Source organism: Lipotes vexillifer, unplaced genomic scaffold, assembly GCF_000442215.2.
Source record: "Lipotes vexillifer unplaced genomic scaffold, Lipotes_vexillifer_v1.1 scaffold1109, whole genome shotgun sequence".
Taxonomy (NCBI): Eukaryota; Metazoa; Chordata; class Mammalia; order Artiodactyla; family Lipotidae; genus Lipotes; species Lipotes vexillifer.
Genome location: NW_006791562.1, coordinates 34,898 through 58,373, shown reverse-complemented (window position 1 = coordinate 58,373; position 23,476 = coordinate 34,898). Strand labels below are relative to the sequence as shown.

The following is a 23,476-nucleotide window of genomic DNA, read 5'->3' as shown; positions in this document are numbered from 1 at the left end:
TGAATTTCTGATTTAACTCTAACAGGAGCTTTTGTCATATTTTAAGTATGAGGTTTATCTCATTCTTACATTCCTTCAGAGCTGAACTGTAATAGGACACCAAGCTGAAAGGAATGACAGGTGCTGGCCTTAAAGCTCAGTTTACTGTTTTTTAAGGAGGTAGGGGTTTTCTAAGGAAGGGCAGGTAAAGTGCTATAGAAAACTGTGACATTTGAAATGGGCCTTGAAGAGTAGGGAAGATTTGAACGTCTCATTTATATTTTGATTAAGATGAGTTGAAGATACAATTTTTTGCATTTCTCATAACTATTTGCAAGGTAGCATTTTAAAAATAAAGGAAAAACACACGTGGTAGTTTCAATAGGCATTGTTAAAGTGACAGTGGTCATTAATGTAATGTTGAAATAAGTAAGTGCAAGAAAAGACTCCTTTTCCTGTCTTCATTGCTGTGTTTCTTCAGTAAAAAACAAAACCAAATCAAACCATACATTTCTGTACACTTAAGAGCATCTTAGACATAGTTCTCAAACAATTGTTGAATTAAACTGAAAACTTCTGGGTTTATTTGAATTCTAGACCTTAAACAACACATAATTTTAAAATAATGATGTGATAGAGATTTTTAAAATAGTGTGTTCTGGGGAAAACGAGCAAGATGAGAAACAAACACCAAGTTACAGATCAATCGAGAATCACAAAGCTATGGCATTTCCTATACAGATAGAAAGAGTATTTCTAATGTTATGTTAATGTACCAGTTACATCCACCTTGGCTATGCAAGTCAGTCTAGAGGCTGATTTGAATGGAATGTAGAACTGAAGAAAATCTGGGATAAAAAAACAATGGAACTAAAGAAATATAGAAGCAGCACTTTGAGAACTCCCTGAGGTATAATCTGAGCCACTGCCACATTCTTATTTACAGCATTGATGAAGTGCTTATACTGTAAGGCTTTCAACAAATTTAAGTAAACATTTCTCTGGAAGAATTCACAGCCAAAGTAATGCCTAGAATTGGAATCACAGCATATCTAAGTATTTACAAGACAGGAGGCTGATGAACCGTTTATTACCTAAAGTATTATGCCAGTCATATTTTGCCATTTATATGCCTATGGGTTATGAAATTAGGATTCCTGTTGCACATTACTGCAGTCCTTATAATTTTTTTTTTTAACCAGGGAACATACAACTTATCAACTTTGAAACAATCATCAAGGGGACTGATGTTTTTGATTACTGAGCAGTAATTGCAAGTTTCTTAAACATTTTGAAAATCATTTTCTTCTTTAGAAGTACAACATTCACAAAAATCAGAATTGACTGAAGATATTAAATTGTTCTCAAAGCAGAGGAAAAAGAAAAACAACATTTACAAAATTTATTATGTGTGACTCAGAACTCTATGATTATTCATGCTTACAATAAACAGAATAGCTGAAACATATAATTTTTATCTTTAAGTAGTGGCATTCACAATATTGGGAAAGAAAACGCCACAGCGCATATGAAAACTTTTTTTTCTACAGTCTTAAAATGAAGATTAATAATTTATCTGGATAATAGTTTCTACACACGTTTTTTCCTCAAATATTCAGATCGTTAAGTACCAGTGCCGTCCTTTCCCAAAACATACTTCCTGAGTGAAGTGGAAACCTGATTTTCAATGCCACTGGGGTCATTAAGAGCATTTTGGAAAGTTTATCCGCACACAGAGAGATTTGGTTTGGTGTTTACAGAACTACATGGTTTTACTGGACAAGACGCTCGGGAGAAACTGTGGAGAAGCCGCTTCTGAGGAACACACAGAGTTTTAGAATTAAAAAAATAAAGCTGTTTCCGTTCACAGATTTAAAAAAAAGAGGTTCTGACTTTTCTCATTAATTCTACCAGAGGGAAGAAAAAGTTTCAATCAGCTACAACCCTGGTAATAGCAAAGGGCGCTAAAAATAGACAAAGTAACAGTCCCAGGCGCTAGGTGCTTTGAGGGAGAGACTACTTGGGACTCGCGGGAGTGCGGTGGCTGGGGGCGTGGCCTAGGCCTGGGCCACGGGGGCGGGGTGGGGCGTGGTCGAAGTGGGCTAGCCCTGAGGCTAGGGCCGAGGCCAGGCCTCAAGGGGCGTGTCATGGGCGTGACCGAGGCGGGCTCGGGGGAGGCGCGGGGGGCGGAGCCACTTTGCGCCTGCTGAGAGACCCGAGTCTGGCCGGAGCCTCTGACAGATTCCCTCAGTTCGCTGTCATGTCGTTCACGCAGCGCGCGCCGCAGATTGTGGAGCTCGGGGAGCCTGCTTCCCCTTTACCGCCTCCTGACGACCCTGATTCCCCACCACCCCGTAGTAAGCGGCCCCGTCTTGAGGAGCCCGGTGGTGTTTCTGAGGCGGGGTGGAGGCTGCCTTTGGTGCCTCGCTTGTCTGAGGTGGAAAAAGCCTGGAAGTCGGCCAGACCCTTCAAGGCGCTGCTGGTTTCAGCTAAGGAGATTTTTGATAACTCCACAGACTCGCGTGTGGAGAAATCTGTCGGTGAGAAGCAGATGTGTAATCTGGTATGCCAAAATAGCAGATTTGAGACGAAGAGTTGTTTGCGGTCTCTCCCCTCACAAAGTTTTGATTCTGGTTTGAAGGCTTCTAGAACGTCTTGCGAACCAGGGCTGTATGACAGAGAGTCCTTCGGTGTGCATTGCAGTGATAGATCTGGAACAGAGGCTGGTCAGCTGCCCAACGCCTCTGTACATGATGGACAGGCAATTAAAAACGAGGATGGAAAACGATATTTACTCCAGGGGAGAGACAATAGCCAGAAAGACAATATTTGCACAAAACAGACAGAAAATTCATTTTTAGATGTTACCTTTTACAAGGAAACCAAATCAACGTTTCATGATATTAAGAACAGATGTAAAGCTGACAGCGTTATGCCATCAAATAAAAAAGAAAATAGCGTTTCATCATCTACACTAAAAATATCAAAATCTCAAACCCAGCCCAGCATGGAAATTGCCGAACCCAGCTATTTTAGAGATGGCAGCACGATAAGTATCCCTGAGTTTCCAACTGATTTAAATAGCAAAATGTCTTCTGTCTATTTAAAGGAAATAATGAAGAAAAATGACAAAAATGAGGCATATGTGAGGGATTTCACAAACATTCACTGGTCCCCAAACAGACCTGATGTTAAGAAGCAAAAGTTACAGGATGATAAAAAAATTGTGGATGCAGAAAATATTTTTTCTGAATGTTATGGAAGTAACCACCAGTCACTCAGCAACCAAAGTGTTTGTGCGAGAAAAAAAGACTTGATCAGTTTACACTACTATAATCACTGTAGTATCAAGTCTGATGCAATAGACTCTGCAAAGAATTTCACTATAAAACTAGAAAATGCAAATTGGGAAGAGGCAGAAACATGCCTGGACAGCTACATATCTACCAGATCAGAAAAATCGAAAAGCTGGGACTGTAACATTAGACATATTTTGAGAAAAAATTGTTGGATTATGGATAGTTACAAAACTAAATGTGAAAATATGAAAACAACTGGAGAAATATTGAATTTGCAACAATTATTAGAAACAGATCTTTTAAGCAAAGAAAATTATCACAATACAGAAGTCATGAAAACACATGAAGAAAAATCAAAGCCTCTCATGATAGAAACACTGGGTAGTCAAAAAGCTTTAATAAAAATTATTTGGTTCAAAGGTAAAGGAGAAAACGATAATATGCTACAGTTGAGATGTTATACTACACAAAAAGACTTTCATTTAAGCAGTATTTTTGAAAATTTCATTACAGGGATTTTTTATTTCCTTAAAAGTATTTCAGGAAATCAAAAAGATAGTAATATCTTAACCTGGTATGGAATTTTGAAGTGTAAAAATCAAATTGATGTTCAAAATCTAATAACTAGCAATATGAATGTCAATAGAAATAATGATATTTTAAGCATATATTTACAAACCAGTGTTTTAGACCTTCTAAATATTATATTGAAAACCAACATAACATCTTTGCTCAATAACTTTGACTCTTTAACAATAATTGAACATGATTCTAAATTAGAAGAGGGATGCATTTTCAAATGGGTAATATATTTGAATTATCCAAAAAACGTTACAGTGAAAAAACTTATCAGTTCCTCCAGTATGACGATTGAAAGCATACACTTTCCAATTTTTGGAACATATGAAAAAATTCCCCTTTTAATGGACTTTGATGACATCGATAAAAGTTTTTTGACAAAAGAAATTAGTTACGAGAATAAGAGTTGTCCTGAACGACTCATGAGTGTGGGACACTGGGTGAACTGTAGTCCTCAAACTGTTAAAACACATGTTAAGTCTTGTCCTCAATTTATACAGATCCAGAAATATATTGATAAAAAAACTTATGAAATAAATATGCAGAACCAAGATTTATATTCTGAAGGAAAACAAAAGCATAATAAGATCAACAGATTTAATTTCAAATGCATATTTGAAGATTTCTTCAATATCAGGCAACAGGCTATACAGGCAAGCCACGACAAAAAACACAATGAACAAACCAATCTGACAGCTGTAACTCCGGTGCTAAATTTTGGGGACTTGATAAGTGAAATTGAGGAAAAAAAATGTGACTTAATTTTGAAGGAGGAAATAGAAGTCACAGCACAAAGTTTAACAAACAGTTGCCAAGTTCATGAAGATATTAAGATAGAAAAGGAAGAGAAAAAGAGTTTTTATTCAAAGGAAGACATATTTTTTGTGCAACCAGTTTCATTAATGAGTAAGAAAGTAGGTGTGGAAGAAACTAAATATGTTAATCGAAATAATGTAGTTGACAGAAATGAATCTGAGAATATTTTTCAAGAAAGTGAGTTAGCTAATTCAAAGCATTTTCATCCAAAGAATGACTCTTCAGAATGTTTTAATCTTCAATTTGAAACTCATTTGAGTGTTGGGAACAATGAATGTTTTCAGGACTTATCTGAAAACAAGTGTTTATCAAGAGACGCTCTGACAATAGTAAACGATTTTGAGATGAAGAGTAAATTTGATTTAGTACTTGAAGAACTTCATATGTTTCATGAAATTAGTACGGAAAATGAAATTCTAAGCACTGTGGAAACCAACCATGGGCAAGAAAATTACTTTGTAGAAAATAATGATGTTGAGGAGGTAAAAACGGAGATTAAAAAAGCTTTGAAAATGGGTACAGAAAACAAAATATGTTCATCTTCTTTGCTATGTGATACGATAGCAGGTCCTAATATGCATAAAAAACACCGAAGTTTATTTAAATGGAAAAAAGTACCCAAAAATGGAGAACAGGAAGTTCCTAATGAATATTGCTGTCTAAGAACATCAGAGGAAGAATTACTCTACTCTACTTCTAAGGAAGGTATGAAATTAGTTTTAAAATATACTTTCTGAGTTAAAAGAAAATGCTGCCTTTTATTTTTTTCTGTGTAGGCCAAATGTATAATTTTGGCAAAAAAGAAGATAAGGTATAAGACAATGTTTATTGATGCATTATTATTTATTATTATAAGTTGATGGGAACAAGTGATGAAATTTTTAAAAGGAGCTTTGAAATGTCCTGTTTTACTTATCTAAATATTAGGAGCCAATGGGAGGAAATATTCCTGAAAAAGTAATTTTTTTATAGTATTAACATTTTATATAAAAGTTACTTTTTGCTATAACACATTGATCTTTATTTTTAGATTGTGAAAAACCTTCACCTGAAAGACCAGCTTTTTTCTCTGATGAATTTAAGGAAGAAAAATTGAATTATTTACTGAAGGGAGGTAAGATTTTTAGTTATTTTCTATTCTAAGATGATTATTGCATTTTTGTACTTTTAGCATGAGGAAAATATACTTAGGATGTTAACAAATAAATACAAAGATTTAATACTTTTGTAAACATTAATAATTTACTGGTGAAATTCCTATAGTTAAAAATTAGCTAAAAATTAAAATATCATTTAGAATGTAATTAGAAAATGCACTCTAAAACTGTTTAAATATTTGCAGTGATGCATTGCAATAACTATATGATAAAATAGGTGTTTTATATATATATATATACATATACATATATATATACCTAATATGCACATCTAATGTATGTAACATTAATTAGCAAAAATGAAAAAGGCATTTATCTAAGTTGGATTTATGTTGATGTTATTCCCAATTATACATTTATTATCATTGTTTTCTATTCTTGAAAGATTATGAGGCTCTTTATATGTACATTTTATGTAGTGATTTTGAAAGAAATTAGCATCATTTACATATATTAACATGATTTAGGACTATGGCATTTAAACTTGTGCTTACTATAGAAAATCAAACTGAAGAAAAGTTAAAAAGCTAACCTTATCCTTTGCCTAAGAGGTGTTTAATATCAGAATGAGACACACTTAAGTCTAACATCTGTTCTAACTTGTAGTACCAATGGGGGTAAGGTAAGAGTTGGATTAAAATTAGGGAATTATTTTCTGAATAACTACATTTTCATTTGGTCAGAGATTGCTGGTATTACACAATAAGACTAGATCTAGAAATAATAATCATGTAGGTGAAGTATATTTACCCAAATATCTTCAGTCATGCATCATTTCTCAAAGCATTTCTCCTGGCTTCTCATCAGTAGAGTTGCTGTCCCTGGTACTTTTATTCAGTCACTTCAGAATTGCATAATTTCCTCTTTTCTTAGCTTACAATGAAATACTCTTAAAAATTAATCCAAGTCCTTGGAAGATCAAAAGCCCATGGGAAATTTCTTCTCCCACGAGTAAAGGAAATAATTAAAGGAACAATACTCTCTAAGACTAAAAGCGGGATGGTGGAATTGGCCTGAAAAGGATAGGGGTTGTTTCTTCTAGGACAGGAAGAAAGGAAGAAATTGGGTTTAGGAACATATTCTCTGATAGAATAAAGGACGATTAGGGAGCACAAACCCATATTGTCATCATGATGTTAACTGTGATAATAAAAAGGATATTTGAGGCAGATTAAAGTATATGCCTAAATTGGGAAAGAAATGTTACACTTGTTGGAAATATCTGAACCCATGATACTCTATTGTGGCTTCACAAGGAAAAGTTCCTACTTGTCATAAAATATGAAAAATAATGTGTGAGGTCAGCCAGAGTTATTTAATACTATGTTAGGATCGTTGTCTTGAATCCACTTTCAAAGTGCATAAAAATGGAATGATCTTCCTGAGGCTTGTTAAAATCCATAGTGTAAGGGAAAAGTTGGGAGATACTGTGAAGTGGGAGTAATACTGGACTAACTGCCTAGGGAGAGTGGGTGCCTGCTTATGTAGGGTGATTTTAAAGGTATTGGAAAACTTCTGATTGTACAGAAATGTTACTGATACCTACCTACCCACTTGTCATCATGATGCCTCCAATTAAAGTTTCTACTACTAATATCTCCAGGGTATCCTATCTCCCCTTGTCTCTCTCTTCTCTCTTTGTGGTATGGAGAAGGCAAGTACTTTGAGCGTGTTAAATGCCAGCTAGCCAGTGTGCCAGGTGCTTTATATATCATTTAGCACCAATACTTCTCTAATTTTAATGTGGATATATGTCAGCCAAAGAATGTCACTAGTCACCCGACTCTACAAGGATTGAGTCATTAGCCACTGCACTTGCTGACCTGTAGCACACCCTGAAAGGAGTTCAGGGCAGAGATCAGGAATGAGGCGTTCTGTGCTCTGGAAAAACTGGCAGAACAGGCCTTCAGCTAGATATTTTCAGGGGAAAATTGTATGAATCCAATTTCTTGCATCTTCCCATACTTAGAAAAGCACTAAAATAACTAACTAAGATATCTGTTCCTCCTGACTAGCAGTAACCTTCTACCAAGATGTGTGTCTGATTGCAGGTACCCCTTCTCCAAAATCACCAAAATATATGCTGACCTCCTCCCTTACCTCTTCAGAGCTATCTGAGAGGCTGTATCTTGGGTTATGGTCCACAGTAAGTCCCCAAATAAAACTGAAACTCACAGCTCTCAAGCTGAGTTTTTATTTCATCTGACATATGAATCACCTGGGTGTCTTATTAAATGATTCTGATTTTGTTGTGTGGTAGGCTCTAAGATTCTGCATTCCTATCAAGCTCCTAGCAAATGGAGATGCTGCTAGGCTTTGAGTTGAGCTGGAACTTTGAGTTACAAGGATTTAGAAAACAACTGACTTAGCATTATTTCTAAAAGACCACTAACAACCTTCATGACTTTTTTCTTTAACATTGATTTCTAAAATGAGCAATTTCTGGTATTATGCTTGGATGTTTAGAATTGTTACACAGTGCAAAGCAGTAAGTTAATCTAGTATATAGCAATAATAAAAGGGATCATTATTTATTTTTTAAAAAAGGTAGGAAATGCAAGGAGACAAAGAAGCATATTCTTATAGCCACAATTTAATGACTGTTTAAGGTCATGTGCTTTGCAAAAGACCTGCTGTTGATACAGATTGGTTCAGTGATTTCCCATTTCCCATCCATTGCAAAATTACCAGAAGTATCTATTGTAATAGAATGTGAAAGAGGAAAGCTATACTTTGAAAAAGTAATCAAATAGACTAATCATAGCTTTTTTCTGAAACAATAATTGCATAATAAAGATGTACACTTAGCATAAATTGCTGAAATTACCTAATTTATAACCAAATCTAGTGTATCACTCATGATCCAACAATTTTATTTTAGACCATCCTTTTTCATTTAAAAAAATGAAAAAATCTAGCAATACATTTTTCCTCTTATTTTTATAATTAACTTTATAATTTTAATGTTGAATAAAATATCATAAACTGATTTATAGCTATTTTTGTGTTTTCTCTCTATTTACATATAGCTAAATTTTGTATTGTATTTCATTATTGTTTACATAGATACACACAGATTCTATTTGATTCAGGTTAGTAGAAATCATGCTGTTTACCTTTTGTCATATTTAACGTTAGGTTGATTACACTGTTTTTAGCATAATGTGCTGTTAAGGTCACACTAATTCATTAAAGCTTGATACATTTTTAGCTTTACATATGTACCCTACTGTTTATTTTTTAAAAAGTACTCAAAGTAAGAGATATTTTGTTAATGAGAGGTACTCATTATCAAGAGTAATTGATTCTACTTGTTTGGTTAACTGATTTAGTAACATATATACCTCCATGAAATGTTTTGAACTTTTTAGAAAATGTTAGTGTGATGTTAAGTAAAAACTTCAAAATTAGAGCCCTCCATTGATACATAACAGATGAAATACATTTGTGCTCTATTATTGATAATAATCTCTATTAGAAGCCAAATGTAGTTATTAACAGTATAGTCTAGTAACTTCTAATAGAAAAACAACATGGCCTTTACAACCACTACATCAAGTTAACTTTAAAACCTATATAGTTTTTTTGTTGTTGTTGTTAGGTCAGATTTCCTGACTGGAACGTTGATTTTATTTAGCTGCTATTTAATTGTGTGTTTGGCAAGTTACTTAAATTTTTTGTGCTGAGTTTTCCACTTTTAAAAAATGGAGATTGGGGTAAGTAAAGTAATGCATTCAAAGCACTTAGCTCAGTGACTCAGTAAATGTTGCTAGTATCATGATTAGAAGTTAGTGAAAATTTTTAAGCATAGAAACTATGACTGATTTTTACTCCCTTATGTACTTTTATTGTCTTATACTTTTAGGTGGTACCTTTTCATATGGAATTTCAAGAGTACTACCTCTTAAGACATGCAGTCGACCAATCAGAATTGGTTTGTCAAGAAAAGCTAAGCTTAAACAACTTCATCCCTATCTGCAATAAATGTGTTACAAGAACTTAGAAGAAGGTATTGGACTTTAATACTTCAAAACATTTCACATCTATAAATCTTCTGTTTCTTCCTTTGGATAAGTGCTTCCTTCTAGCTTAGGAGTTTTGGGCTTTCTTTATTATAAAATATGGAGAGGGTTTTGTGTGTATGTATCTAATGTGTGTATCTACCTTTAAATGTTATAAAATATTTCTTTAGTGTTTCATATTGCATTAACAATATTCACATTAAAAAAACAATGTTCGGGGCTTTCCTGGTGGTGCAGCGGTTGAGAGTCCGCCTGCCAATGCAGGGGACACGGGTTTGGGCCCTGGTCTGCGAAGATCCCACATGCTGCGGAGCGGCTGGGCCCATGAGCCGTGGCCGCTGAGCCTGTGCGTCCAGAGCCTATGCTCCGCAATGGGAAAGGCCACAACAGTGAGAGGTCCGCGTACTGCAAAAAATAAAAAATAATAAAAAAACAATGTTCACATTAAAGGCTTTTCATAATCTTATAAAATATGTCAAATTATTTTTCATGATATATGTATATAAAGCTTTTGTGGAGAACATTGCTAGTGTTTATTGGTTTCTCAAGAGGATCTATGACTCACAAAAAGGTAACGAACCACTGTTCAAATCCACTCTCCCTATTTTTAAAGTGAAAAAAACCCAGAAGTGCAAAGAGGATGGATAAGTTTTTCAAGATCACTTAGTCAGGATTGGGATAGAGGCACTCTCCTCTGTAGCAATTTTTTCACCTTTCTTTGTATTCACTTTCTAGTTTTAGTTTCTCCCTCCAGAGTCTATCTTTGGCCCCAGAGCAGAATTATGATCATGTAGTTTATACCTACTATTAACTTGTTTATTCATAAAACAAAAATATTTTGATACTCCTGCTACTGTATTAGGCTCAGTAACAGAATACGTAAGAAGACATGTATAAGACTGGCTTTGTGGAGCTTAGTTTCTGTACATAGAGGAAATAAATGATATACATAATTTAAAGGTAACCATTAGTAGAGTAATACTTTTCAAAACACTTGGCAGAGAAATAACGATAAAGTGGGCTACTTAGCAAAAAGTAAGGAAAGAAGGAAGCATCAAGAAAAGATAAAAATCAGAAAGCATACAATGACAGAAGGAAGACTGACGTATCACTTCACAAAATAAATATGACTGGATTAAATTATCGTATTACAAGCCAAGGTTCTCAGACACATTAAAAACCATTTCAAACTCAGCTCTATACATTAATTTTGATCCCCCCACCAGGTACTTTCTAACTTCAATATCCTGCTCTAATTTCTTGTTTTGCCCCCCAGAACTCATCACCTTCTCACACACTATATAATTTATATCTTGCTGGAATACAAGCTCCTTGAAGGCAGGTTTCTTTCCCCTCCCCCCACTAATATATCCCAAGTGCCTAGAATAGTACCTGCACCTTGTAAGTACCCATAAAATATTATATGAGTATACGAATGAATAAATTTCTACACCTGCTCATAATAGCTATGTCTTTTTGAATTTTTTTAAATATTAATGTACTTTTTAAATGAATTTCTAATTCTTATTTTTTCATTTATTTATTTTTGGCTGTGTTGGGTCTTCGTTTCTGTGCAAGGGCTTTCTCCAGTTGCGGCAAGCGGGGGCGCCTCTTCATCGCGGTGCACGGGCCTCTCACTATCGTGGCCTCTCTTGTTGCAGAGCACAGGCTCCAGACGCACAGGCTCAGTAGTTGTGGCTCACGGGCCTAGTTGCTCCGCGGCATGTGGGATCTTCCCAGACCAGGGCTCAAACCTGTGTCCCCTGCATCGGCAGGCAGATTCTCAACCACTGCGCCACCAGGGAAGCCCTTTTTGAATTCTTAATAGCTTTATGATCTTGGGAAAATCTTTATATCTGAAAAGGGGGTAATAATATCTCATGGGATCATTGTGATGATTAAATGAGCTAATACATGTGATATATTTATAACAGCTCTGATAGAACTCCTCAATAATGAATAACAATATACTGAGACATAGGAAATACTCAATAATTAATAACTATTTAGAATGTTTGACTTGTTCTTTAAGTTTTTTCCTGTATCCTGAATTAGGTTATCTTTAGGAGTATGCCTATTCCTTTGAGTCTGATGAAGATATTCCTTTAACTTTTTTTTTACATGGGTCCTCATCTTCCTTTTCCTTCTTTTTATTATTATTATAAGTCCCATGTTGGATTTTTCTTTTATCTTTATACAAGGCAGATCTCATCACAATCAAGGTTTGTCTTCACAAACCAAGGTTTGTCCTTTTCCCTATTCCTTGTTGCTGTGTGTGAATGCTGAATTTTGTTCTCATATAAGTTTCTCTAGGGCAAGTTTTTGTGCTTCCAGTCTTATTCCTAATTTTAGGAGGTTTTATATATGCTTTCATTATTTCTCTAATAAATAGTGTATAAATTTACAACCACTATTGGTTCTTTCACACTCTGAACTACGTGAAAAGTTTAAAGTCTTAGCACATAACTGCTGCAGTGGTTTTCCATGCCACTACCCCACTACTACTTTGATTTGTAGAGCTTTTCTCATTAAAATTTTGAGGAAGATTACACCTCCTCAAATGGAAAATTTGCTCGTGCTAGTGTCATTACTCAAGTACACCTTCCCCCAATACCACCTACCCAAACACACATATGCACACAGAAACAGACCCCACCTTCCCTCTTCTCCCTAGTTCTGTGAATTCTTGTCTCTGGAATTAGAAAGTTGGAGGATAGGAGGGAAGTAACATTTTGGCTCTTTTGCTTTTGTCTTCATAGCCAGGTTTGAAGAGTCTGCGTTGAGGGCTATGGTAGAAGACATTTAAAATTGAAATCCACCCTCTCTCCACATTGTTCTTTTTATGTTTGTTCTTAAAATGTAAAAGTTGAATGCTTTCAGATCAGAAGGAAAATATTCAAAGGATGAAAGCCACTTCAAAAAATACTTGCTTTTATTCAACCTTAGAATAAATCTCTGTGTTACTTCAGTTTAAAGTAACAAGCTTTCGGATGCATTAACAGTGAGCATGAGAAGAGAAGCAGAGCCTTCCATTAAATCAACTTGAAAAATGTTGATAGTCAGTGCCTTAAGTATGCAAACCTCCGAGTTAATGTCATCTATTTAACATTATTTAGTTAATCAAAATAGAAAACAAAATATGTAGTAAAGTTGATCTTTAGTTCCATCTAAATGGCCACATGAAAGGATATTTGTAGAGTCAGCCATCAGTTTGGGAAATTTTTCTAATAACACAGACATTATACATATTTACATAGACATATAGTAGTTTGTGACAGAATTTATACTACTAAAAATTATCTTTTGCACTACGGGGACTAGGATATAAAGATACCAGATGGGTTCTAAATTATATTTTTTCCATATAGTTGTAAAATATATCACTGAAGCTATCCTTCAAATATTCCCATTTCATGTTTTTGTTGCTGTTATTTTTAAGCACAGGCACATGCTATAACAGCAAACTGAGAAGAAATAGTCATTAAACTATTTTACCTATCCGGGGTACGGGCAAAAGAATAAACTCATAATCTAAAAGTCTCTACAATTATGTTTCTGTAATTTAATAAATTTTATAATTTTGAGCACATGTAATTAAAAAAAGAAGAAGCCTTGGACTTCCCTGGTGGTGCAGCGGTTAAGGATCTGCCTGCCAATGCAGGAGACACGGGTTCAAACCCTGGTCTGGGAATATCCCACATGCCGCAGAGCAACTGAGCCCGTGCGCCACAACTACTGAACCTGCGCTCTAGAGCCCGCGAGCCACAACTACTGAAGCCTGTGCGCCTAGAGCCTGTGCTCCACAACAGGAGAAGCCACCACAATGAGAAGCCTGCACATCTCAACGAAGAGTAGCCCCCTCTCTCTGCAAGTACAGAAAGCCCGCGCGCAGCAACGAAGACCCAGTGCAGCCAAAAATAATAAATAAATTAATTAATTAAAAATTAAAAAAAAAAAAAAGAAGCCTTGAGGACCTCTTCCCTTAACTTCACTCATAACTGTTTACTCAACATCTCTACGGTGATGTCTAATAGGCATCTCAAACCTAATATGTCCTGAACTGAGCTCCTGATATTTCCCCGCAAACCCCTCCTCCCACAGGCTTTCTCATTTCAGTGAGTGGTAACTTCATTCTTTCAGTTACTCAGGTTAGAGATCTTGGAGTCATTTTTTGACATTTTTTTCTCACTTCGCACAGCTGGCCCACCGCCAAATCCTGTTGGCTTTAGATTTTCTTGCCAGGATGATTGCAGTAGAGTCCCAGTTGGTCTCCTTGCTTTTAGTACTTGCTCCCCTTCAATCTATTCTGAACACATTAGCCAGAATGATTCTTTAAGATATGTCATAGCACATCACAACTCTGCTCAAAACTTTCCAAAGGTTTTCCGACTGACTCCGAGAAAACGCCGAAATTCTTACTTTCATGTACAAGGGTATGTGATGATTTGACGCTCTCAATTCCCTAAACTCCTCTCTACTATTTTCCCCTTCTTCATTCTACTGAAACCACACTGACCTTGTTTGTTGGATACATTAGGAATGTCCCTGCCTCAGGGCTTCTTCACTTGCTTTCTTTTCCTGGAATGCTTGTTCCTAAAATATCTATAGCTTGCCCTGCACTCGCTTCCTTAGAACTTTATTCAAATGTCACTTTCTCAGTGTGGCTTTTTCTTTCTGTTAGCATTCATATGCCCCGTCCGTGCTTTTATTTTTTCCTCCTTAATACTTTGCCATCAGCAGACTATGTATTTTACTTATTTATCTTGTTTATTTTCCGCCTTTCTCACTAAGTTTTAAACTCTGGGAGGGCAAAAGTTTTTCTTATTTATCACTGTGTTTCCAGTGCCTAGGAACTGGCTTGACACAATAAGTATTCAATAAGTGTTAGCTGAATGCAGGAATCAACAAAGTGAACAAGAATAGTTGTTATGTCTTAAATGTATCACTTTGATTAAACTTTTCTTCTTGAGGCACATAGTTCTGCCAGTCCTGGCATTTAAAGTTCTCTTCCCTCTTCTTTGCTATTCTTTGTTGCATTTTCTCCTTGAGCCAAAGATGTCAAAACAAAGCTTGAATCTAGATTGCTTACTGTGTATCTTTCTTCAGAAATTCGGCTGCTTAGCTCATCAGAATGTTAAATGTCTTCCTCTTTTTTTTATGAAGAGAAAAATAAGGTAGAACAAAGTAAAAGTATATATAATTTCTAAATAATTTTGAAAACAATTTTAAAAATACTTTTCAAAATTCAATGTCCTATCTCTTATCCCATTTAAATTTTTTTATAAAATCAGTTTAATACATTTAAATTGTCTAATTACGTATTACCTTTGCATTAGTTAAAAAAAACAGCTATTAGAACAAGTTTTTATTTATTTTTGCCTTTTTACTTTTATGTTTTCCTTCAAATAGTCTTTTAAATTTTATTTGTTTTTGAAATGTTAATATCTAGACATGGTACAAAATGCAAAGGATAAAGAAAAAAAAGAAACAGTGAATATAAGTCCTTCTCTTACTTTTTGACACTCAGTGATCTGATTTTTCTTGATGGAGGAAACAACTGTTAACAGTTCCCTGCCCCTACATATTTCTATGAAACAATAACTTTTTAATATTAATAAGCACATAAAGTATTTTTAGTTGTTATCTGTTCTGTAACTGTACTTTTTTTTACAGAATACTTAATAAATTCAATGATGTATATTTCAACATGTTAAAAATTTGAGATTAAGAGGAGAAAAAACTTAATGCTAAAGAAACTGAAATATGAAAAGTCAAATGGGTTTAGTGTATCTGACATTTGACTAAAATAACCATTTTTAAAGCAACTATAGTAATTCTGATTTAACTTTTAAAAATAGTCTTAATACCAATTTAACATAATATTTATATTCCAATAAACATAATTTTATTGACATACGTAATTACATAATCCATATGTCTCCTTCTTAAAAAATCTTTGTGATTGATTCTGCTGCCTGGCTAATTGCCACTGCATTTTCTTTCCCTTATGTCTTTGCTCTACATTCAGTAGCTCCAATTCCTACTCATTTATTTTGTAATCTTCCATGTATATATATACATATCCCTTCTCTTGTCAGAGTCTTTATTTCTCTTTGTCCTTCCCTGCCTCCTTCACTAGAAAAAACACTCTTAAGAGTCACTGAGGACTTTGGCCATTTTTCAGTGTGCCTTTTCTCTTATTTCTTTGCATTGCTAGCTGCCTAGCACCTATGATACTTTTGCTTTATGATAATACACTACCTCTTATTTTCCTGACCATACTATTTTTTTTTAACTCTCTGATTTTTAGATATAAGCAAACTCCAAAGTTTAGCCCATGGATTTTTGCTTTTTACTTCTGTATTGTGTTCCTTAGAAATTTCCTCAATTTGATGGGATCATTTACCATACCAAATTTATGGTTTAGGTGCCAAATTATATCTTTCTCAAATTCTAATTTCAATTGTATAACAATAATAAAGAAACCTAATATCCATTAGATGTATGCTGTGAGTCAGGAGCTATTCTAAATCTTTACATATATTAAATCACTTAATCCTTAACTAACCTCACAGATTTCTATCTCTGTTTTACATTGTGAGTTTAAATAACTGGTCTAAGTTCAAAAAGTATTAACTGGCAAAATTAGAACTTAAACCCAGGCAGCGTGCTTCAGGGCCAAGGTGCCTAACTGCTATCGGATACTGCTCTAATTTCCACATTGCTACAGGTCAATAACTTCAACTCATATCCGAAATCCTATCAGTCATCATTCACTCTTCTACCTGACATTTATTTTGTGCTATCAAATCCTGCTGCTTTCTTTTCCTAAGGAGTTCTCTCACCTATTCATCCTTTTCCATTCTTTTTATAATGTGACTTGACCTAATGTAACTTTCTCGGTGATCACCCCACAGCTTCCCTCTAACTAAACTAGTCTGTTAACGCTTCACTTTCTCCAGCTAATATTTTCCCATTTTACTAATGGTCTTTCCGCTCTTAAAGTGCTCTCCTCTCTTACCTATTTAAATCTTATCCAGCCTCACATTACAATCTCTATAATGCTTTCTCCAACTATTTGAATGTGTTATGATTACTATGTACCATAAATAACATTAGTGCTTTCTTTAAAAATTCACTCATAAAACATTTATTACACCTGTCATACTATTTATCTCTTCACCTATCTAAGCTTGTGCATAGGCATCATATTAGGAACTTCTTTTTAGTCTCTAAAGCACTTTATCAGTGTCTTGTATTCAAAAACGTTTATTGATTATATGCTGAATATTAATATAGCATTTATTTCATGATTTTTTATGCTTGGCTTTGTATTTTTATTGATAAATCTACTAAGTTTGTAGCCTTTTTAGTTTGCAGAAGAGAATATAGCTAAATCCAATGGGGCTTTTTGACATTTTTGTCTTTGGCTCTTTCTTGCTTACTCTGTCTCCCTCAGAATTTAGGCCAGCTTCAAAGCAGAACCCAACTTTTTCCTCACAAGGCTTGTATAAATGCCTTTTAAAACAAACAACACCTACTTAAATTGATTTACACACTTGTTGTTTTTTTAAAAATTTATTTATTTATTTTTGGCTGCATTGGGTCTTCGTTGCTGCGCGTGGGCTTTCTCTAGTAGCGGCGAGTGGGGGCTACTCTGTTGCGGTGCGTGGGCTTCTCATTGCGGTGGCTTCTCTTGTTGTGGAGCACGGGCTCTAGGCACGTGGGCTTCAGTAGTTGTGGCACGCGGCTCAGTAGTGGTGGCACACGGCTTAGTTGCTCCGCAGAATATGGGATCTTCCCGGACCAGGACTCTAACCTGCGTACCCTGCATTGGCAGGCGGATTATTAACCACTGTGTCACTAGGGAAGCCCCTTATTGTTTATTCTTGAAAACACTGGTTTTCAGCAAAACTTTATGAAATTTTTATGTACTTTCACCTATAGGCAAAATTCAGTGTTTTATAAAATTATATTTTGTGTCTTTTAAAGTTTGTTTCACAAAACAATACCACACAAATCTACCACTATTCTAAATGCTACACTTGGAATGATTACCCTCAGCATTACTGTTATTGTCATTATCAGCCATCAAGTACCTTTATGAGTAGGACAACTTGCTATAGGACATATGGGCTGCGCGTGAATAACCAAAATTTAGAGGCAGCTTATTGTAATGGGGCAGAACAAAGGGTTCTTTCATAGCCTGCTGGGTGGATCAGAGTCTTCCAGCTGCTACTTCATTTTCTAATCACTTTAGTAGCATTTTGCTCAAACATTTTATATACTTTCACAAAATTTCTCTACACGTCTAAATCTCCTATTTTGGGAGTGACAAACTTATGGATAGAAAATTTTAATTTGCATGTTGCAGAGTGGTATAGAAATTAGCTCAATGTATAATTCTGTGTACATACTGATTTATTTCTCTAAAACAGACTTAAATCACATATATTTTTTAAACTTTTATTTAATAATTAAAACTTTTTTTGATAGGAAAGAAATTTCTTTAAGCGAACATATTTTGATTAGAATGCCACAAAGTTGGACTTGCATCTAGGAATATTTTCGAAGGTGCTATATACACAGGAAGTGTAATAGCACCTATGATTCATAAGTATACAATGTTATAAAGTTGTATGCAGCTGAACATGTGTTTATCTGAAGAGATATAACCCTCATGCTAGATTAAAACTCTTGTTAAGAAATGAGAGAGTATAGCTTTATAACCATTAACATTTTTATAATACTAACTTAAAAAAATTAATAGACTTATTTCTTAAAGTAGTTTTAGATTTACAGAAAAATTAAATAGAAAGTACAGAGTTTTTGTATACTACTACCCACTCCTCCTCCCCAGTTTCCCTGTAACATTTTGTGTTGCTGTGGTACATATGTTATAACTGTTGAACCAAAATTGGTACATTAGTATTAACTAAAATTTACAATTTGCATTAGAGTTCATACTTTATGTTGTACAGTTCTGTGAGTTTTGTCAAATGCATAAAATCATGTATTCACTGTTATAATACCATACAGAATAGTTTCACTGCCCTAAAAATCCTCTCTGCTCCACTTATTCATCCCTCTTCACTCCCCCATGCCCACAACTTCTGACAGCTGCTCATCTTTCTACTGTATTTATAGGTTTGCCTTTTCGATAATATTATATAGTTGGAGTCATGTTTTACATATTTGCACCCTGGCTTCTTTCACTTAGCAGTATTTATTTAAGGTTCCTATAATCTTAACTTTTCTAGCCAGGGATCTTATATGAGAAGACTTAGGTTTCAAATATTTTAGGCCTTCACCTTCTATCAGTACAGTTCTTTTAGGGAAAAAGGGACTAATTATAGTTCATTTTAGATTGTGGCTGTGTCTACCTATCAACTTCTGAAAGTGTTTCTCTCATAGATTTTCTTTTTGGGGATTCTTTAAAGGAATTACACTGTCAACATTAACAAAAGCTTTTCTTTCTGGACAGAGACATTTCAAAGCACTTTAAGCCATGACAAAATTGCTCCAAAGGAAGTTTTATCTTCTATTTTGTTAGCAAGAGCTGCACTTAGGAGCCAAAATGCACCAGAGACTAAATGGACAACATTGAGATGGAGCTGTAGAAGTCTATGCTAGGCCTGGAACGTTTCTACTAAGTGGAAATCAAAACCACTAACCAATATAAGGGAATATTTTAATGTGTTACTTTTGTGATGTACAATGAATGCCCTATGATGTGCTGCATGGACACATTGGACAAGTAATTCCAATTCTGTGACTATATGAATGTTAATAACCATCAAGTATGTATTTAGACCCAATAAATGTAAATCAGTTTGCCAACTACTGTGTGGAATATTCATGTATATATTATGGTTCCAGATTAAGAGAGTATACAAATTTAGCTAATAAAATCTAAGAGGCAGGTATAGCCATTATTTTGTAATAACGTTAAATGGAGTATAACCTATAAAAATATTGAATCCCTATGTTGTACACCTAAAACTAATATAATATTGTAAATCAATTATACTTCAATAAAAAAAAATACACCCACCACCCCCCAAAAAAAATCTTAGAGGCAAAATCCATTAAACAACTAATATAATAGGAGATTTGAGATTTCATTCTGACTCTCTGCATGACCTTGAATATGTCATGTAGCCTCATTTGGCTTTCAAATGTTTCTTCATTTGGTATATTGTAATCACTAAAATAACTTCTGATATTCTGTTGTTCTGCAAATGAAACACCCTGTGGGTTACTAATTGGAAATAAAAGGAGAAATACCAAGACGGAAAGATATTGAATGTAGATAACAAAGAATGTGAAATATTTTTAGGTACTTTAGCAACTTTTAATTGCTATTAAAGGATGATGGAAAAGAAAAAGAATAAAGATTTAGGGTAGTGATCATCATTATCTCTCATGTATCTCAAGTAGGAAGTATATGATCTGTTTCCTAACTCATTAATTTATTCATGCTCTCAACAAACATTTACTGAGGGCAGAGGATGAGTTTGGAACTGAATAAATGACCTCATTTCTATAAATCCTCTCATTTGTAAAACTCAGATCATATTACTCATCATTCTTTCTATACAGGAGCCATCCTTTTAAGGGAATCTACCCGTGGAATGGTTTGAGCCTACCTGACTTGTAAGGAACTCCCTCTTAAATTAATTCCTGTTCTATATCATAAGAATGATTGCTTGGATTTTCTGAGGTCTTTTATAAAGACAATACTATGGAAGTGATCTGTTTTCCACACCTGAAAAAAGAAGTTTCAGTAGCTCTAAAGTTTGCGATTATGGGGACTAGTGGAGTGAAGTAAGGGTTATGTGATCGATTTTCATGGACTAACATTAGAGATAATATACATGAAATGTCTAGCACAGCTCCTGGTACATAGCAAGCATGTAATTACTAATAGTTATTATTATTAATATTTTAGAAAGGAGTTTTTATCATCACTTATAGGTTAGAAATAAAAAAGTTACTAATAGGGTATCCTGCCTTAAAGGATTCCACATTTGAAGCATAGGCTGAGGAATATTTACCCTTATGCTTTGAAGTCTGCTATTTGTTTTGAATATTTACTTTCCAGGACACCTTCTTTATTAAGGCACAATTCAACCATTATACATGTTTGGCCAATTCATTTTAACATGTGTAATGTTCTGTGCCAGGTCCCATGGAAGTCCTTTTACTATAAAACAAATTTTAAAAGGATATAGCAGTTTTTTTATTGCAGTAAAATATGCATAATACAAATTTACCATTTTAATCATTTTTAGGTATACATTTCAGTGACATTAAGTACATCCATGGTGTTATATATAGCACTTTTGAACTTCTCTTTATTTAAAAATATTTTGCTTAGCTTTCCTTTCTTATCACATGAGTGACATCATAGTTTCATAACAACAGAAGGGAAAAAACTCTCATTTTTGCAACTCTTTCCAGTTTTTGACTCAAACTGATTTTATGGTAGAATTCTTAGCTATGGCTAACACATTCCTATGTGTCTTTGAAAACTGCTTGGGAATTTGTTAGAACTTGGATGTAAAGTTCCTTTGCTTAACAGCTTTTTCTTACAAAGACAGTATATCAAGGTGATAAGTTTTAAATTGAGATAGAATTATGAAAGTAATTGAGATTATACCTGAAATTAAATTTGCAAAATGCTTAGTAACTAGTTTATCATCCTTATGTGTATTTGTATAGTTTTTGAAAAGTTTATAGTGCATTCTATATTTTGCTTCATTAAATCTTCTTACCAATCCATTTTCATCCCCATTCCAAATAATGAAACTAATGTTTAGTTTAAGAGACTTTTTCAAGTAAGCAGATTATAAGACTTTAGATCCTAACACAGTACCTGTCACATAGTAAATGCTGTTGTACTGAAATGAAGGCTAATGCTCTTTCCATTAACTTTATAACTGCTATCTGCTTTAATGTTGCTTTTCTTCTTTTCTTCCTTTTATTCTCCTTTCTTTTGAGTGCTACAGTATGCAAGACATCAGGATAACTCCTGGATATACAATGAATATCAAACTTGGTTGCTCTCATGAGGCTGACAACCTGGTTGGGAAGATACAGGAGTCATACATTTAAAAGTTAAATAAAAATAAAGTGAATTCTCTTTTTTTTCTTAAATCTCACAGACTAAGTAGAAAGGAAGAAATCCAAAAAAGTAGAGTTATGTATCTTCATAGTGCATAGTATCTTTTTTTTTTTTTAAGCTGTTGTTTTCTTTTCTTTTCTTTTTTTTTTTTTGAAGATGTTGGGGGTAGGAGTTTATTAATTAATTAATTTATTTTTGCTGTGTTGGGTCTTCGTTTCTGTGTGAGGGCTTTCTCTAGTTGTGGCAAGCGGGGGTAACTCTTCATCGCGGTGTGCGGGCTCTCACTATCGCGGCCTCTCTTGTTGTGGAGCACAGGCTCCAGACACACAGGCTCAGTAGTTGTGGCTTACGGGCCTAGTTGCTCCACGGCATGTGGGATCCTCCCAGACCAGGGCTCGAACCCGTGTCCCCTGCATTAGCAGGCAGATTCTCAACAACTGCGCCACCAGGGAAGCCCAGTGCATAGTATCTTAATCTTTAAATGTTAAAACATTTCTACATGTTTACAATTCTATTTATGAATCTATATTTTGAGTATTCATAATTTAGGGCATTAGCTAAAATTAAAAAAATTTAATGACAATGTTAAATTTAATTTCCTCAATTAAAAAATATTTTTATATTAAACATTAAGGGTATGGCATGACATTAAGTGATGGTAAGGTTTATGGGCTCTTGATGAACTCTGAATATCTTGTCTCCATTACTCATTAGTTAAATGTTAGCACCTTGCCAGTGCTGGGTTTTAAAAAGAAGATTGCAAATAAATGAGACATTAATAAATCTATCAATACATGAATATTTAACTCAGACATATAAGATTATGTAATAGTTTAAATGTTGCACAAAACAATCCGTTTATGTTCATGTCCACATTTCTTGTCACTTTAAACATATATGTATATATTTTAACCATAGTTTTATTTATGCTGAAGCCTAGCTTGATAAACTTGACAAACAAAAGCTTCTAAATTTATAACATTGAACATATAATTTAAAAAATTGAAACATGACCTTATTAAAATTTTTTTCAAGTCATCATTGGACAAAATAGAAGTAATGTCATATTTGACAATGTTCTTATATGTGAGAAAGGATTTTATTTAACATTAGTTAGTCCCTAAAAATGAGTTTATGATGAATTTATTATTACCTCATCCCATTCCTAATTGAAGATTTATAGGAGGTAAAATTTATTTAGTGATAGGAGTTAAAAAAACATTTTAAAAGGATTGTTGAATAGATAGATTCAATATTCTTTAAGTTTTAAAATTTTTAACATTCCTCGGCCTTCAGCCATGAAAGTCTTTTCAGTTTTGGAAATTCTGACAAAATATGCCTGCATTAACTTTCTATTCTGAAGCAAAATGGAGAAATAAAAATATTTCTCCTGATAACTATGTGCTAATTTTCAGTTTCACTGATGTTTAAGAGTCTATGTTGAAAGTTCTTCTTTCTGATCTAATACTTAGTTCTTTAAATATTTCCCTCTGACTT

At 34.3% G+C, this 23,476-nt stretch overlaps 1 protein-coding gene across 1 annotated transcript; it reads left to right on the top strand.

Moving 5' to 3' along the window:
- Positions 1 to 2,239: 2,239 nt before the first annotated feature.
- On the top strand, positions 2,240 to 9,839 carry RAD51AP2 (RAD51 associated protein 2; the record flags this gene model as incomplete). Its single annotated transcript, XM_007464465.1, is given in 3 exon segments — positions 2,240 to 5,378; positions 5,704 to 5,787; positions 9,696 to 9,839. Coding segments are annotated over 3 exon segments (3,367 nt in total), but the record flags the coding sequence as incomplete, so codon positions are not given.
- Between the last annotated feature and the right edge of the window lie 13,637 nt (positions 9,840 to 23,476).